This window comes from Syngnathus acus, chromosome 14 (genome assembly GCF_901709675.1).
Source record: "Syngnathus acus chromosome 14, fSynAcu1.2, whole genome shotgun sequence".
In the NCBI taxonomy this organism is placed as follows: Eukaryota; Metazoa; Chordata; class Actinopteri; order Syngnathiformes; family Syngnathidae; genus Syngnathus; species Syngnathus acus.
In genome coordinates, this window is record NC_051099.1 from 976,869 (window position 1) to 993,050 (window position 16,182).

The window sequence follows — 16,182 nt, forward strand, 5'->3', positions numbered from 1 at the left end:
TCTGTCCATCAGCAGGCTAATGTGTGTTGGCTGCACTTGGATTATCAAGAACATAAAGCACAAAACGTCATATGAAATCATGACACGGAAGCATCAAAAGGCTTGAAGTCAGTGAACAAAGCAAGCGCGTCAGCATCGAGGGCATCAAAGGAGAAAGTCAAACTTGAGCTGTCTTTCATTTCTGTTTTTTCTTTGAGACACTTATTCAAAAAGAAGGACAAGCATGAAGCATGAACAAGGGCAATTCACAGGCGAGAGTGGAGCAGTGTGGCGTTTCAGTGCCATGCCGGTTGGAGTCGATGCAATTTTCAGCCACAAGACGGACGGACGGCCGCTATGTGGAGGACAAGCGTTGGCTCTCTTAAGCAGTGTTTAGTACGCTTACCGTTTTATATTTATGTTTCTACCTCACAATTTCCAGCTCTATTTAATTCTATTGTAAATCTGATTAAAATGTAAAGATATCATTTTATCTAGATACGTATGTTTATTGATATATTTACTATACATATATATTTAGTATTACTACTGTGCACATCTAGCACACATTGCAGTGAAATTAAAACTCCATCTGACACTGGATTTTCAGAGGTTAAAATCCGACAATGCATGGAAAGTGGTACTGGTTGTGTGAAAAAGCTTCCTGACAACTTTCAAGCTGCCCTTAAAGCCCATATGTGTGGATGCATGTAACATTAATACAGCAGCGTGTGAAGAGAATTTCCTCGGGGGGGGGGGGGGGGGGGGGGGAATGGAACAAGAAAACCAACAACAAATACATCATTCACTTTTTAACATCCATCAATAAGACAGCGAGAAGACTTCACACTGACTTAAAATTCCCCTTACAGCATCCCCACTTTCTTCAGATGTGTTCTGTTCCCGCCCGCACTTGAAAACCTTCCACTAAATCCATGCACGGATAGTTAGAGACTATATTGCTTTTTAAAGGCTTGGATGGATGGATAGTTTGAAGGTCAACCAGCCGTGATCAAACGCTTTGCTCGTCACTCTTTGATTTGATCTCTTGGCGCATAAGAGGCGCTGTCCGTAGTGCTGAAATATAAAGACGCCAACTGGGTCACACCGAGACAGCTGGGACTCATATTGAGTGCACTCTTTGTGCTTCACCTAAATTATCATCGCAAACCATTCATGATTTTTTTTTTTTTTTAGAGGCAGCAACTCAGCAATTGATGTTTGTCTTCATTTACTTCCACCAAGTCAATTGTCTTTCCAACATTTAAGTACGCTTGAGGTATTTATTTCCCCCTCCTGTACAGTGAAGCCGCCGCGATGCGCGCACATCATCAATGCAAATCAAACTGGCTCCCTCCAGACACACACACACACACACACACACACGGACGAGCGGTACAGTACATTCTATCACCGTGTAAACGTCTCAGAGTGCGTGAGAGCAAGCGGGCGAGGGAGAGAGAAAGCCAGGAAGAGCGAGAGAGCACGAGAGACAGAAAGCGAGCAAGAGAGGGAGATTATATAAAAGCAGCTTTGAGAACGCTGGCGAGCTGAGGTGACCGGAGGGAGGGAGGGAGGGAGGGAGGGAGGCAGGACGGCCATAACCCGTGAAAGAAAGTGATCGCTGCTCTCGGTGGATACACGCTAGTGAAGGTAAGCTTCAAACATTCTCTCATGTAAATACGTAGTGGGTAAGTGTGAGATTGCAGACCTTGTATTATTTAATATGTGACGTGTTCGGGCTCCCGTCAATGCTACCGCTTGAACAAAACAGGGAAGGATGAAGATATCATGTGATGGAACGCATTCCAATGTGGAGTTGAAGCTAACTTGTTCAGCAAACTGTTGCTTGTGTTCTCTGGAGCACCGCACCCCGAGACATTTTTTTGTGGGTGCAGTGTGAGGCAGGAAGAGAACTGAGACCTCTTTTGGTCACACAAAAAAGTGGAACGGAAGAGTCTTTTGAAAGTGACCATTTATCAAACGCATGTCTTAAGCATCTCGACTACAAATTACGATATTACGGAATTGATTTTTGGTGTCATTTCCCCGAGTCTTAGATTGAAGAGATCGTGTTGGTAAAATACACTGCTGCAAATAAATGGAACATCTGCACTGAAAGATAATCCAGATTAAAAATGCTATGAAAGGTTGATGGAACAGCAGCATCCATTAGAATTCAGCCTCAGAAATTGCAAAATAAACAAAATAATAACTTTCCAGACAGGGTTATGAATTAGAGACAAACATGAGAAGTGCAAAAACTCACCAGACACCAAGGAAGATGTTGCATGATGCTGCAAGACACAAACAAAAACAATTTAGACTGTGTGACAAATATTTGTCTGCATTCTTACATGTGCATGTGTCCAAGGGTCGCCCCGGAGTCAGTGACCACAAATCCCTCTCTGCTGTGACGCATCCAATTGTTGGACTCTGTGCCAACGACGGACCGAGACTAAATGTCTGCGACGTTGCCAAAAGCTGCAGCTCCTGCCAAGATTATGAAGTAGGTTACTAGATGTGTCATTCTGGCGGCACCTAATCCATAAAATGGCCCTCCTTTTTGATGAGAGACTGTAACCGGAGCGGGCATGGCGGTGCTGCACTCCAGACTGCACTGCCCCTTGAAGCAGGCTCAGATGTTACTGCTCTGCCTGGGAATCGCCTATCTCATGGCAGGCAGCGTTCTGCTCATGCACCGCTCCAACCTTCGAGTGGGCCAGCCAACAAGCCTCCTGGCGCTTCCTCCCTTGCTGTCGCTGGTGGCACCTCCGACCACCCTCCAGACTGCAGGCCTGGGCCTGAGGATACGCTCCAGATGGGCTACAGTACAGTTTGCATCTGGCGCCGGTATCAAGGTGGGACGCCACTGGCCTTCTCCAAGCCCGGGAGTCCAACACCTGCATCGCCACTGGTTTCACGCTATATTGCCAGAGAGCTCGGAGAATGCGGCTCCTGTCCGAAAGAAGCTCAGCCATAAAGGTACCGACATCCGTCCGTCCGTCCATCCGTCCGTCCGTCCGTCCGTCCATCCATCCATCCATCCATCCATAATTCCGTTGCATTAACAGAAAGCGCACCTTTGTTGTTTTGTCAAACCTTACACTGGTTTACAGTTGAAAACACGCAATGGAAGAGAAGATGCATGGCATTTAAATATCATCAGACTGCTGAATAATGTATGAAGGTGAAAACCTACACATTTATCGTATATACTTGTGTCCGACTGTGAAGAGAGCCTGAGGCTGCGGTAAGACAAGGAGCACACGTCATACCTTCACAGCAGACTTCATTGTTCATTCATGAGCAGATAATCATGACCTGAGAACATTTAGAACACTTTACAGATGCAGAGGCTTTCCATCTTTTAGATTTAAATCCAGCGGTGACATACTTTCAGAGTCACTGCGAGGATTCCAAACATACATATATACATTTGTAATTAACCCTCACAAGGGCTGCTATGGCCCATGAATTATGCATATCGCTAAGATATGCAATAAGTCTCATATGGAATTTGATACACATTCACACATTTATATACACGTGTTTTTCCAATATCTAGCATATCAGATTTCTTTCCTTGCCCATCACTGCTTTGACTATTTTAGCGGAGACGACGAATACAGTGGAAATGACCTCCAATGAAAAATGTTCTCTCCTGCCTCATTCTTAAAAAGCATCACACATGAGCTCCTAAACCCTGTTTATTTTCAAGAGAATACACAATTATCTAGTCACTAAGGAGTAATACAGATGAAAAATGTTGAGCGCTGGAAAGAGATCAGTTTTAATAAGTGCCATCTGGCAGAGGTTCTTATAAAACAAGTATAACTCCAACACAGTTTTTAATTACACAGATCCATTGTGGTTTGGAGGGGAAATTGCCAGAGGGAAAAAAAAGCACCATTTATATACACCAGTTAGAAAAAAAAACGGAATTTTTAATAAATGGGCTTAAGAAACATAAGGAAAAATAAAATAAAATAATAATTAAAAGTCAACCTCTATTTGTATAATGAAGAAAAAGAAGAATAAAAGAGGAATGCATCATTGGTTTCCTTGAAAAGCACTAGAGAGTGCATCTTTAGTATAAAGAGGAATATTAAGTGGATAGTTGGCCTGGCTCTCATGCTGGGATCTCAAAGTTTGTCAAGTCTCTGCTGGTTACCTGGCAACCTCACTGCAACAAGAAGAATGCTGCAAGGCTAAAACTTTTAGTCATCCCCACATGAGCCCCATGAGACTATATCACATTTGATTTCAAATATTTCACAAACTAGAGATGAAAAGATAATTTATGCATTTCAATAACAATACTGGGGGAGTGATTCCATGCCATTAAAATGTGTCAAGTAAGTGCGAGAAGACATCATTCTTCAACTAACAATCTGCCAGAACTGGTTTTATGTTAAGACACTCATGCATAAAAATAAGTGCATTGGCATTTCGTGCACACAATGGCAGGCTCAGAGTAAATCATTTGTCACACATCGGAGTCATCCAGCTTCACGCTGGCTGGAATTAGAGTGCATATGTATTATTTTCCATTTGTTGATACAGGCCAAATTGTGTTGTTTGTCTGGCCAAATGCCAAGATTCACTTTACCGAAGCAATGTTTCACTATTCACCATACGTACATATATGCTGGCATCAATTTTGAAGAAAGGCCTATAGTAAAGTAATTGCGTTATTCCTCTCCTGCTCTTTTTTTACACTCGTAGGCACCAAAGATATCAATCTAATTTTTTTCCTTGCGTCACCAACGGTGAGGAATATTAGATAAGCGGTCAACGGCAGCAGAGACGGACGGGAATGTCGGTTGTCCTTTTCCTTGTCATGTCCAGCTCTGCCATTTGTCTTAGAATTTAAGAAGGCAGCCCAGTGTCAGAGCCAAGCGCACTCATTTTTATTCAGTCCGAGAGTTTGGGCCGCTTCCCTCCATTAAGCCCAGCTGCAAGTGCCTTTGGCTGCTTCTTCATTTTGATTAAAGCGCCTGCTGTGTGCGTTAGTGAGCTAGCACTCTAACCTAGGCTGATGCATCAACATGCAAGATGCCTCCTCCACCAGTATCTTTCTTTTTTTTTAATGCTCCAATGCAGCATCTGCTGGTGTTTCAGATGAGTCTTTTTTCCATTCAAGACCTTGCTGCCAAAGCTTAGCACAGTATTGGTAGGCAGCTATGAAGACTTGTCCCAGGTGCTGCCACCCTTGCTTCACCATAAAGTAAACTTGAGATATGTTATGCTTTTACTGCACAATAAAATGAAACTGAATTCAAACAGTATCAACTCTATGGTGCTCAAGGTTAGCTCGTTTTGTCATTTCTCTTCTTTCAAACGCACTTGGCAAAAAAGGATATATATGAGGTACAGGTTAGAAGGATAAAAAGAAATCTTTGACATTGAAATTATATTGCAATGCCAATAACAGTCAGCTATTTAGTGCATATGTATGAATGGGAATATTTTTACTAACTCATAAAAAAAAAAATCACCACATTATGCCTGGAATTCTCAATGGAGAAAAACACATTTGCAGATAAAGTACTGTGTAGAAGGAATGATGGAAGGGTGCAGAAAGAGTGGAGGACAAAGAGGAAATGACAAGAGGCCTAACTGGCTGAGAAGTGGCTTGGTTGGCAAGCTCAAGGCTCATGTTGGCCAGCAGCACCAAGCAAGCTGCCGCCGTTTGCTTCCCACTGGGAAGCAGGCAAAGCAGGAGGACACTGTCTTCTCCAAAAAGGATTTCTTTTTATAACTAAGTTAGTGCAGGACGAAAAGTCTAGAATCAATTTGACATTTGCAATTTTGTGGAGAAATTTGATGTGAATGCTGAAATATATGCTACACAACAAATTGAGGAATAATTTGTTTTTGAAATCAGGGACTAGTAAAAAGTGTTCAAATGTTTTAAAAAGATGAATAGTAATAAAGCAATATCTTTTTAAAGTGAAGACAATTGGTCATTTTAGTCGATGGACAATTTCTCTTTGCTGGCCACATAAAATGATGTGGCGGGCTGTATCCGGCCCCCGGGCCTTGGCTTTGACACCTGCGTTGTAGATAAACAACCAATGAACTTGGAATGGATTTGTTATTTCAGTACCTGACAACACAAATCCCCACAATGCGCCAAACAGTATTGCTTGGTCGAAAGTGGGCTTTGAGGTTCTAACATTTTGACTGGCTGCTGATCGGGTCAAGAGCCTAAGTAGGCTGCTACAGAGGATATTTCGAGCAGATTGAATTCATCAATTCCATATAGTGGTGCAAAGATTCAGTGCTGCCACATGCCTACAGCCCACATTTATCTTCGGCAACACCTTTTCGCGTTTTATGTCGGTAGTAAGGGGAGAAAAGGAAAAAAAAAAAAAAATGGAAGCTCAAACCGTCGTAGCCTTGAAATCTTAAAAGCAAAAACATCTTAGAAAACAGACTCTCGGGAGGGATTCTGAAATAAATGTAAAAGTCAACACGGAATGCATTCCAGGCACCCATAGACGGAAAACAGCAGATACCTCGCCAATGAAGAAAATACATAATATATCACGGAAAATGATGATTAAGGGGATATATAATGAAGTCTTCTGAAGAAAAGACACATTTTACTGAGCAAAAAAAATATGTCTGATCCATACAGGGACCTACATTGGTTGCTTCTCGCACAACACCAGCGAGCGTGCCCTTGGAGGAATTCTGCTTTATGACCTGCGGAAAATGACCAGCTCTCTGTGTCATGACACCTGCTCAGAAAGGTAATGCATTTTTTCATTTTTTTTTTCACCAATGAGTGGACAACAGAAGCCTTGCTGTTTGAGTAAATGCTTTGGCTCTCAGGCTCCTCGGTGAAAGCCTCCTGTGTGTTGAGCTAGCCGAGAGCCAGCTGGCTAGATGACAGTAAAAGATGAGGCTGGGTGAAAGAAGCAAATATAAGTTGCAAAAGTAAGAACAGGGGAGCTGCGTGTTTTACACTTTAAAGTGATGACAGCTACAGTGGCTCCACTTGATCAAAAAAAAACAACACATCTAATCTCAGAGCATGATTGCATAATAATGTGGAGAAAAGCAGGTGGATTTCTTCAAAGCAAAATCAGAAAAGGAATGATTCTTTTTAATACCTGCAGATTTGGTGCTGACAACTCAAACAACCAATCAAACTTTAGCCCCTCTTTCACCCTTAGCTAATCCACACCGACTCAAATCCTTGCTCGTTAACCGAGTAGGCCAATTACTGCGAGTGGCAAAAAACGAAAAAGTCAAGGCAATTTACGAGAAAGCGTCAAAAGCTAGTATGCAAAGGTCACTTTTGATGAGGTCCTCTGTCTTTGCCCAAGAACAGAGGATAAAGATGGAAAGTGGGGAAAAGAAGTCACAGCACGTGTGACTTATTGCAGCTCAAGAAAAGAATATTGAGAAATAAAAAATAAATAATAATAATTTGCTAGATGTGGTAGAACTTTGACATTGTGTACTATGGATTAGATATGAAGAGTTTTGACATAAATGATCACAAAAGTGAGCCTGTGTGTGTGTGTGTGCTGTTAGTGGGTACCAGTTTGCAGGATTGGAGTACGGCGCCGAATGTCACTGTGGCAACAAAATCAATAGCCGGCAGGTTGCCGAGGAGGATTGTAATCTGGCGTGTCGGGGTGAAAGGAGCTCTCCTTGTGGCGGAGTGGGGCGTCTCTCCATTTACAAAGTGCAGGAGCAGATGCCTGGTCACAGAAAATGTGAGTCGTTACTTATTCTTTGCACAAAATCAGCACATACAAGATGAAGTGGGGGGGGGGGGGAATCCCAAAAATGTTGAAAGTTCGGGAATAGAGGCCAGGCTGGACTACGCAAACTTGCCTATAATGGATGTGCATTTTAAATGCATCGATTCACCAAGATGCATTCTCTGAGGGAGGGCCTGCGTCAGTGTCAAATTGCTGACAAAGCAATTCGACAGCAGCTCAGCCTCAGCCTCTCAATCCATCCATTTCCTCAGGCCACCTTTAAATGGTTGAAAAATATGTTCTATCCCTTTTTATCCTACCGCTGTGCCCATTGAGGATTTATACAAACATGCCTTGGGTGTTTTTGTGAGCTTTGGAAATAATTCACATTGATTCCCACCTGGCTGTATTCAGCACTCCGCCATAAATACACGGATTAATACATACAGTGAAGTTTTATTTTGAAAAGCAAATGGATTTCGGATAGAATATTGAAACTTGGTTGGTTAGAATTAGTTCTTTTTCAGTTTGATATGATCATTTACTGAGTCAAGTGTAAGGACTTTGCACCCTGAAAGCTAATTCTAAATAATCAAATTGGAAATCTCGGTCATAATTCTTTTTTTTTTTTGCTTGCTTGCTTGCTTTTGCTCCAGTCAAGAACGCTCACCACCGAGGCTGCTTCAAATTGGTGAATGCCACTATCAACAACTTCCCTATCCACTCATTTCAAACCAATCTAACCACTCAGTCCTGCATCGAGACGTGCACCGACAAGGTTTGAATACATTTTTTTCCACATTTCAAACATAACGATTGTAGCAAGCCCCGTATTGCCTATGGCGGACTTCCATCCTAGCATTTGATTTGAAATGAAAATACAATGTCAAATATTTGGTAGCTACTATATCTGCCCCCCAAAGCTGCCTGCACGATTAAAATAAATGAGTGTTGTCAATGTGCAGGAACATGCGAGAAAATATAAAGGGCACTCCGATGAGTCACGTGAACATTTGTGCATCTGCTTTGTAGGAGCTCCCGCTTGCTGTGTTCAAGCATCCCCATTGTTTCTGTACTTGGACGTCGTCTCTCTTCAACTTGGACCAGCAATTTGCGAAAAATCGATGTATGGAGAACACTAGCCTGAGCGCCATTAGTAACTCCACGGCAACAACGCTCATTATGCAGGACTACTATCAGGTCTATCATACACCTGTCCTTGGTGAGCTATTTAGTAGGATTGAATTCTTGTCGTATATGCACTTATCAGTTTCTGGTGGCTTATTACTTTGGGGTGACTTCAAATTAATTCACCCTGCACTCTTTCAATTTCTTGTAAAAAAATAAAAATAAAATCCAGACTCCAGGTGCAAGGAAAGGATGTTTCTACCAAAGAGATCCAGCTCACTTGTAGCTCTCTCCAGTTTCCCTGGTGCCGGCAACACTTGGGTCCGACACCTGATTGAGCTGATGACGGGCTACTACACGGGCAGCTTCTATTTTGACGGCACCTTGTATAGCAGAGGTGGGAATGGCATCATTTCCAATGTCTAAACAGCTGCCTTGCAGATGATCATTTGGCTTGGCTTCTACTTCTGCCAGGTTTCAAAGGAGAGAAAGACTTCTGGCGGAGCGGTCGCTGCATTTGCGTGAAGACTCACGAGAGTGGAAAGAAAGAGATTGAAATGTTCGACTCGGCCATCCTGCTGATTCGAAATCCTTATCGGTCTCTGATGGCCGAATTCAACCGCAAATGTGCTGGACATTTAGGACATGCGTCCGATGAGCAATGGAAAAGCAAAGGTAACGCTTCATATTGTTGTTTGAATCGGGTCCAATTTGTAATGATTCTAATCACGGACAATGGGAGTTAAACACAGACAGAGGGTGATCTAAAACAGCTGGACAAGTTGGCAAGTAAGCAAATGATAGCAGTTGTCTGCTCTAAGGGACAATGCGCATCTGCGAAAATCCTTTTGAGTCGTACAGAGCCAATGTTGCACAGTTGCCGCCTTGAATGAGTGCCCGGCCATTCTCCCGAATCTTCCCAGATTCGGTTGCTAGGCACCAGCTGAGAGCATCGGAGTTCTACGCTATTTGTCCTGATGGGACAGTCAATGAGCTACTCTGTTTAGGAAATGAGTCGCTGAGTTTCGTTCTGTTGAAGTTCCGAACACTAAAACAGTGGAAAAGCCCATTTCTAAAGCAATTAAGAGGTAAGACTATATTTTCCTGGTTCCGATTATTTAGCGACATGAGATCTTCTGGTCTAAAGTGTGCAGATAGAGAAGAAAACGGTGGCCTTGTCAAGTGCAAAGTTAAAGCAATAACGAGCTCAAAGTGGCTTATCTAGTTACGAGGCCTACCTCGGCCGCCATATTTACAATTTGATGCATCACGCGTGGGGACTTGGCAATGAGTCACATGGCAGCTACGGCTGGCTGCTTGTTTTCCATCTCTGATACTACACAGGAAGTAGGCAAATTCCCAGGACGACTAAAATCCCCCCCCCCCATCGATCGCTCTCACACAGTACTGTGAGCTTTGAAAATAAACTCCTATTTTATCCTCTACGCGCCGAGACAAGCACACAAAGAAATGAATCATTGTCACTGAAAGAGATATTCATTTGAGTTGCCAGCCACGGCAATACCACACACAAAGAAAAATTGCCGTCTCCAACGACATGTCAGTACGGAAACGATTATGGAGTCGAGCTCTCCGATTCACAAGTGCAATTAACCGCATGCATGAATTCATGCGGTCCTCCATTCACACCATAAACAGTTTTGTTCTAAAAAAAAGTCATTAGCACTGGTGGGAAATTGTGTGGACTGTATGGTTTGAACAGATAAACATTAGAAAGGGCAGTGTGCTGACCATGAGTTTAAATCTTCATTTTGCTTCTAAAAGAAACACATGAATTAATCATTTCTAAAACATACAGTATTTTGTCTTCATAAGGAATAAAGTCCCATGGGATTTATGCTTGCAGTTTAGCTCTTTAGGCAATGTAGAACTTTTCAGGACAAAACCTTGCTTGCATTGTCTGCGTTAGATGTGGAGCCTGTGGAAAATCAAATAAATAAAATGAATTTGCATCAGAATGATGGGAAATAATAAAATTACATCCACCACACTCAACTGAGCAGAGAGAGAATCTGCATCTCAATCAAGTTCATCAAAATCACACAACGGCAATTACGCCACAACTTAGACCAGCTCCAAGCTAATCTAAAGTCTAGTCTACTTTTGTTCAGCATTGGAACGGACATCATGGCGCATTGGACTCATGAATTTTGCTCAGATTAATCATTACAAGCATCAGAATCCTGACTCATGCAGGCAGCACATTCTGTGCACAAATAGACCAGTCAACTATTTGTCTTTCATGCATTTAATCCACTTAGTTTAGCCATTTGGAACGCGTTTCCTTGCTCATGATGCAAATGTTCCCAAATAATCCGAAACACTTTTGAAAACATACATTATGTATTACCATAACAAAGACAAATCACTTCACTTTCATTTGAAATCATTCCACTGTATTTAATAGAAATGAAGCCATTTTACAAAGTAGCACAAGCTAATCAACAAAAGAAATGCATTATGTGTTAATGCAATCCTACGATTAAAGTACCCTGTTCGACATTCTAACATAATGTTGGCTACACAGGCCTTCCAAATTACAACGACACAAAAGGAGCTGGAATGAAAACACGTCACGACATGCATATGAAAAGCTTCCCCTGTGTATCACAATAAAAGAACATAAGCAGTGAGGAAAATGAAGCATCTGTCCAAGCAATCCTGTTCCGCTCTTTATTGCAGAATGGCCCGAATTCGTCTCCAGTTACGCCCCCTGGTGGGCATCCCACGCATTGAGTTGGTTGAAGTTTGGACGTCACCTACATGTGGTACACTACGAGGAGTTACAAACGGCTCTTCTCCCTCAGCTCCGGCTCATCATGGCTTTCCTGAACGTCACCGCGACTGACGAGCGGCTTATCTGCGCTCAGAGTAACCAAGATGGCTACTTTAAACGGGCCCGGCAGTTAACCTTTGACCCGTTTACACCTGACATGAGGCAAACGATTGACACCTTCATTCGTACTGTCGACGAGGCACTACAGAGCAGGAACTTCGGTGGAGTTCCGAGAGAATATTTACCCAGATGATGGCATGGAAAATAGAGAGCAAACCACACACAATGGCCAACGTAAGTGGACCAAGCGGTTCTTTGTCAGGCCAGATGTCCTTCGAGTGGAACCAAACGAGAGATTAGAGGAGAAAACAAATCATTGCGCTATCGTACGGTGAACGCCGAAGCCTCTAAGCTGGACCTTTCTGTGAACAGCAAATATAAGGAATGCTAAGAGAGGATTTCGCAAGATGTGTGTGCGTGTGGCACCAGAAGTGGATTATCCAGCATCGCGTCAAAAGAACGAGTGTGCAAATTGAAGATGGAAATAGTTCCCTCATCTTCTCTGTCATATTTTCTTTTGTGGTACACCCGCAGAAGATAGCGACAGGTCTACATATCTACTATATCGCTCTCAAATTTGTTACCGGCTGCTGCACACTCGCAACGCATCTTTTAATTAAAACCATTTTCATTGCATTGTAAAACTCCAGTTGCTGAAATTGAATGACTGAAGGTATTGATTATCTTCATTTCAGAAGCCCACATCAGCTTGATTCCAAATTCCTTTTCAAACAGACTGCGGCTGATAAAAATAGCAAAAATATGTGAATATATTTTCTGTTTTTTTCTAAATAACATTACAGCTCCAAGAGTGGCTTAGAACGATTACAGTCTGTATCTTTCTTTAAGCCAACCAAAAACATTGACAAGCAAATACACAAATCCTTTGGAGTGTGAGGAATACATACGACATAAGCTCTTCACCACCATGCCCACCTTTTGCCCAAAAAAAAAAAAGTGTCTCAGCAGTTATCTTTATGGATAGAGGCAGACAGAACGAAGTTGCATCTTTCAGCTTGGAGGCTTATTTGAATTCTCTTAAACAGGTGTTTTATTCACAGGTCATTTCACAATAAGCTTTGTTGGCAAAGCCCGACCTCAGCTGTCACAAAAACTTCAATGGATTGATATCTTCTGACATTTTAGTGGCTTGGAGTTACTCTCCCCAAGTTAAGGATGCAAAGCATGTGCCATTTCCGTCAAGGTGAAAGCCACACCGGTGAAAGACAAGAGAACACTGGAGAAGGAAGATAAGAGTGCTGCATGATGATCAAATTAAGTGATCTTCCCTACGTGAGCGAGCAGCAGATGTACGGATGTGTCTGCATTGTTCCCATCGCTTCACTGTCACCAGTGTAGGACAAAGACATCGGGAACGGAACATTCATTATAAATCACTTCTATTTCAAATCAGTATTGGTGAAAGAATTACAACTTTGCTTGTCCAGTTGACTACATTAAATCATGCTGAATGATTTAACGCCGGGGGAATCGATGGGACTTTAATCATTTGTGTTCTTGTAATTTGGTTGCTTTCCTTCAGCACAAATAGTAGGTAAACAAGGACCAAAAGTCAACACCGTCACATTGTGGTTAACTTTGAATAAATCCAATTGAGCAATTCAGGCCATAGCCAGAACTTTTTCAATAGTGAGGATCTTACACAGAAAGACAAAAAATATATAGATATTTCTAATAATCAAATTACTCAATGTAATAATACTCAAATGGAGCTTTGCAGGAGGAAAAGAAGTCAACACAAAGAAGAGCCACAACATTCATTCCATGCAAAAGTTGTTATCCTTCCAATCTCGGAAAAACAACACATCTATCACGGTTGATGCCCGAGATGTCTGTCCAATTTTAGCCGAGAAAACTCCACTTCTACTTGAGGATGCATGTTGCGGCATCTCTCTCTCTCTTGCACTGTTCCCTTTTTTATAAACTCTCCCTGGTGAGCCTATTTATTTATTTAGAATTGACTTGACCATGCTCTGTTTAAAAAACAAATCAGAAGCGGTTCACTCGTTATTCAGCACTTCAGGAGTTCAGGGTATACTTTTTATTACTGAAGTAATTAAAGGACACCTTTTTACATTTAGTACTTAAAGGCATATTATTCTGAAGTTAGTAAAATATCGACAAAAGCCAATGTGTTTTTAATAAAGAATGACAGATTTATGTATTATTCAGCATACATAAGACTGGATGCATCCAAAACTCAATTTATTTGTGTCGATCTCTAATCACAAATGCCGCTAGGAATTCCTGTCAATTATTCTGTAGACAACCACTTACAGGAAATGACACACTGAAATATTTATACAAATCTAATGGAAAGCGATTTGATCATTTTTATGAAAATAACTCCTGATCAGTCCAGCCTGCAATAATGATAATTACTTAATTATAATTATTTTCACGTTTTGAGTGATTCACTGTCATTCACAGATTTATGTTGATTTTACAAAATCAAAACTAATACATATGTAGCCCATAATTAAAAAGATTAAATTGATGAAAATAATTCAAAATGAACTACGCCATGGTTACTTTTTGAGTGACAGCGCCACTCTGTGGTGATTCCAGGTATATTTTCTATACTCTATTACAATAATACATCATTTATATGAACCTAGTCAACAGACAGATTTTATTAAGATAAAACCTTTTATTGTCATGCTCATGAATACGTGTTTTTTTTTTGGGCTTTTATTGGAGTATGCAGAAAACAAAACACACAACATTACGGACATCATTGATAAGAGTTGGCAGGGCACTCAGCGAGACAGGGAGCATCCTTTTTTATTGACATTTGCAAAAACATTGCCGAGGTTACGTTTCATTTCTGAAAAAAACATTTCCAAATGTCAAATGCCTCTCTACAGACTGGAAAAAATAATCATCGCCTTTGCACTTGCGTTAAAAAAAACACAAAACGTTGAGTGGTAAAACCTCTCCTTGAGTAAATTAAATCAATTTGCCCTTTCCAGTTGAATTTCATTACCCAAACAAATTCTACCAGACAAGCTAAAAGGTGACACGGAAATGGAAAATGTCACATGTAAACAAGCGTCTCATTTCCCTCCTCCAGACAGGTGTCACCACAATTGACTTTCGGGCCCAATTCAAATGAATCATTTCAAACAAACACATCATTCATGCCCATGGAAGATCTAGTCTGGTGTTCAAAGAGAGTAAAAAGTCACCACAGTAAGATAATGAAAAGATTGCTATAGCCTGAAAGCCATCCAACTTGCATGGGACAACTCATTTGTGCATTTTGAGTAAATCCTAGCGAGCATTCTTCACAAATACACAGTGAATTAATGTGCACTTCACCAGAGCATTTGCATAAAACCACTGCTGTGACAAGGAACATTTGCGTAGGTGCACTTCTGTCACCTGCTGCGAAATCTCCCTGGGTAACAGTCATGTCAGTCTAATGCCTACTGACAGCATGGCAGCCACTTGTCATTTTGTAAACAGAGGAATTGATGCTCACTTGCATTTCTGGATTACAAGACGCACCAGATCAAGTTAGGGGGAAATCCTGTTTGGTTAATAAAGAAGAATTGTAGTGTACACGAGACGTTTGTCAAAAATTGGATGTGTGAAAGTAAGATTTTATTGTTGTTGCTACTTTTGGTTAAAGCCCTAAAGGTTGCTGCTGTTACAATTCTTGTCTAATTATACTGCTGTCAAGGATGATGTATTATTATTATTATTATTATTATTTGGCAAAGTGAACTTTTCCAATGTACCACTAGATGATGCCAGAGCTCCTTTCGGGGAAGAAACAGGCCGCAGATGTTCCAATCCAATCACAAGCAGTTTTGAGAATGACCCATACACTTGGTTTCATAACACTATGCTGAAGTGATTGAAATTCGAGATTATTAGACATTAACATTATTTTGAATTAATAACTGCACTGACGTAAAACACAGAGCAGAATATCTGCCTGTCTTCAATGAATGTGTTGAACAGGTGTGTCAGTCAGTCTGTGAAGGACAAAGATGTCCCCCCCAAATCCCGCTCCTGTAACGACGCTTCACGGTGTGAGCAGCAGGACAAGAGGAATGATGCCTGGCTGCAATCGTGACGTTGTGACACTGTGAAAAATGAATCACATAAGTGCACAGGTTTGTACGGAGAAGTCAGAGACTGGCTCGTAGTCATAACCTGCAGGTCTCAAATCATTTTGTCTTGGGTAAGTCAAGTAACGGAAAAGTCAAGTCCAATGTGAAACCACCTTTTTTCATACAGTATCTGGTCTTATTGTAAGTGATATGCATATATAACACCTCTCAAAAATAATGTGGGCTACTCTAATTAGACACCACTTCATAAGTCAATCATCTTTTAAAAGTTTTCATCAATTTATTTAAAATCTATTTTAAATTGTCTGCTGACAGTTTCTTTTTTTTTTTACTGACATTAACAAATTTCTTAACCCCATACTCTGAGCAAAATTTAAAGCCTTTGAATTTT

General features: G+C 41.3%; 1 protein-coding gene across 1 annotated transcript; it reads left to right on the plus strand.

Annotated features, from left to right (window-relative positions):
- Nucleotides 1-1,361: 1,361 nt before the first annotated feature.
- Nucleotides 1,362-13,313, plus strand: wscd1b (WSC domain containing 1b). Its single transcript, XM_037269880.1, has 9 exons — nt 1,362-1,632; nt 2,354-2,964; nt 6,626-6,740; nt 7,531-7,715; nt 8,360-8,481; nt 8,736-8,925; nt 9,064-9,228; nt 9,306-9,506; nt 11,535-13,313. Exons 2-9 carry the CDS (start codon nt 2,574-2,576, stop codon nt 11,879-11,881), a joined length of 1,716 nt encoding a protein of 571 aa, XP_037125775.1. The 5' UTR covers nt 1,362-1,632; nt 2,354-2,573; the 3' UTR covers nt 11,882-13,313.
- The last annotated feature ends 2,869 nt before the right edge of the window (nt 13,314-16,182 follow it).

What these genes read in the sequence shown, in the direction of transcription:
- wscd1b (XM_037269880.1), top strand. Translation starts at nt 2,574, where the DNA reads ATGGCGGTGCTGCACTCCAGACTGCACTGCCCCTTGAAGCAGGCTCAG. An exon ending in AAAGAAGCTCAGCCATAAAG is followed by an intron (nt 2,965 to 6,625) that starts GTACCGACATCC and finishes TGATCCATACAG; the next exon opens with GGACCTACATTGGTTGCTTC. An exon ending in CATGACACCTGCTCAGAAAG is followed by an intron (nt 6,741 to 7,530) that starts GTAATGCATTTT and finishes GTGTGCTGTTAG; the next exon opens with TGGGTACCAGTTTGCAGGAT.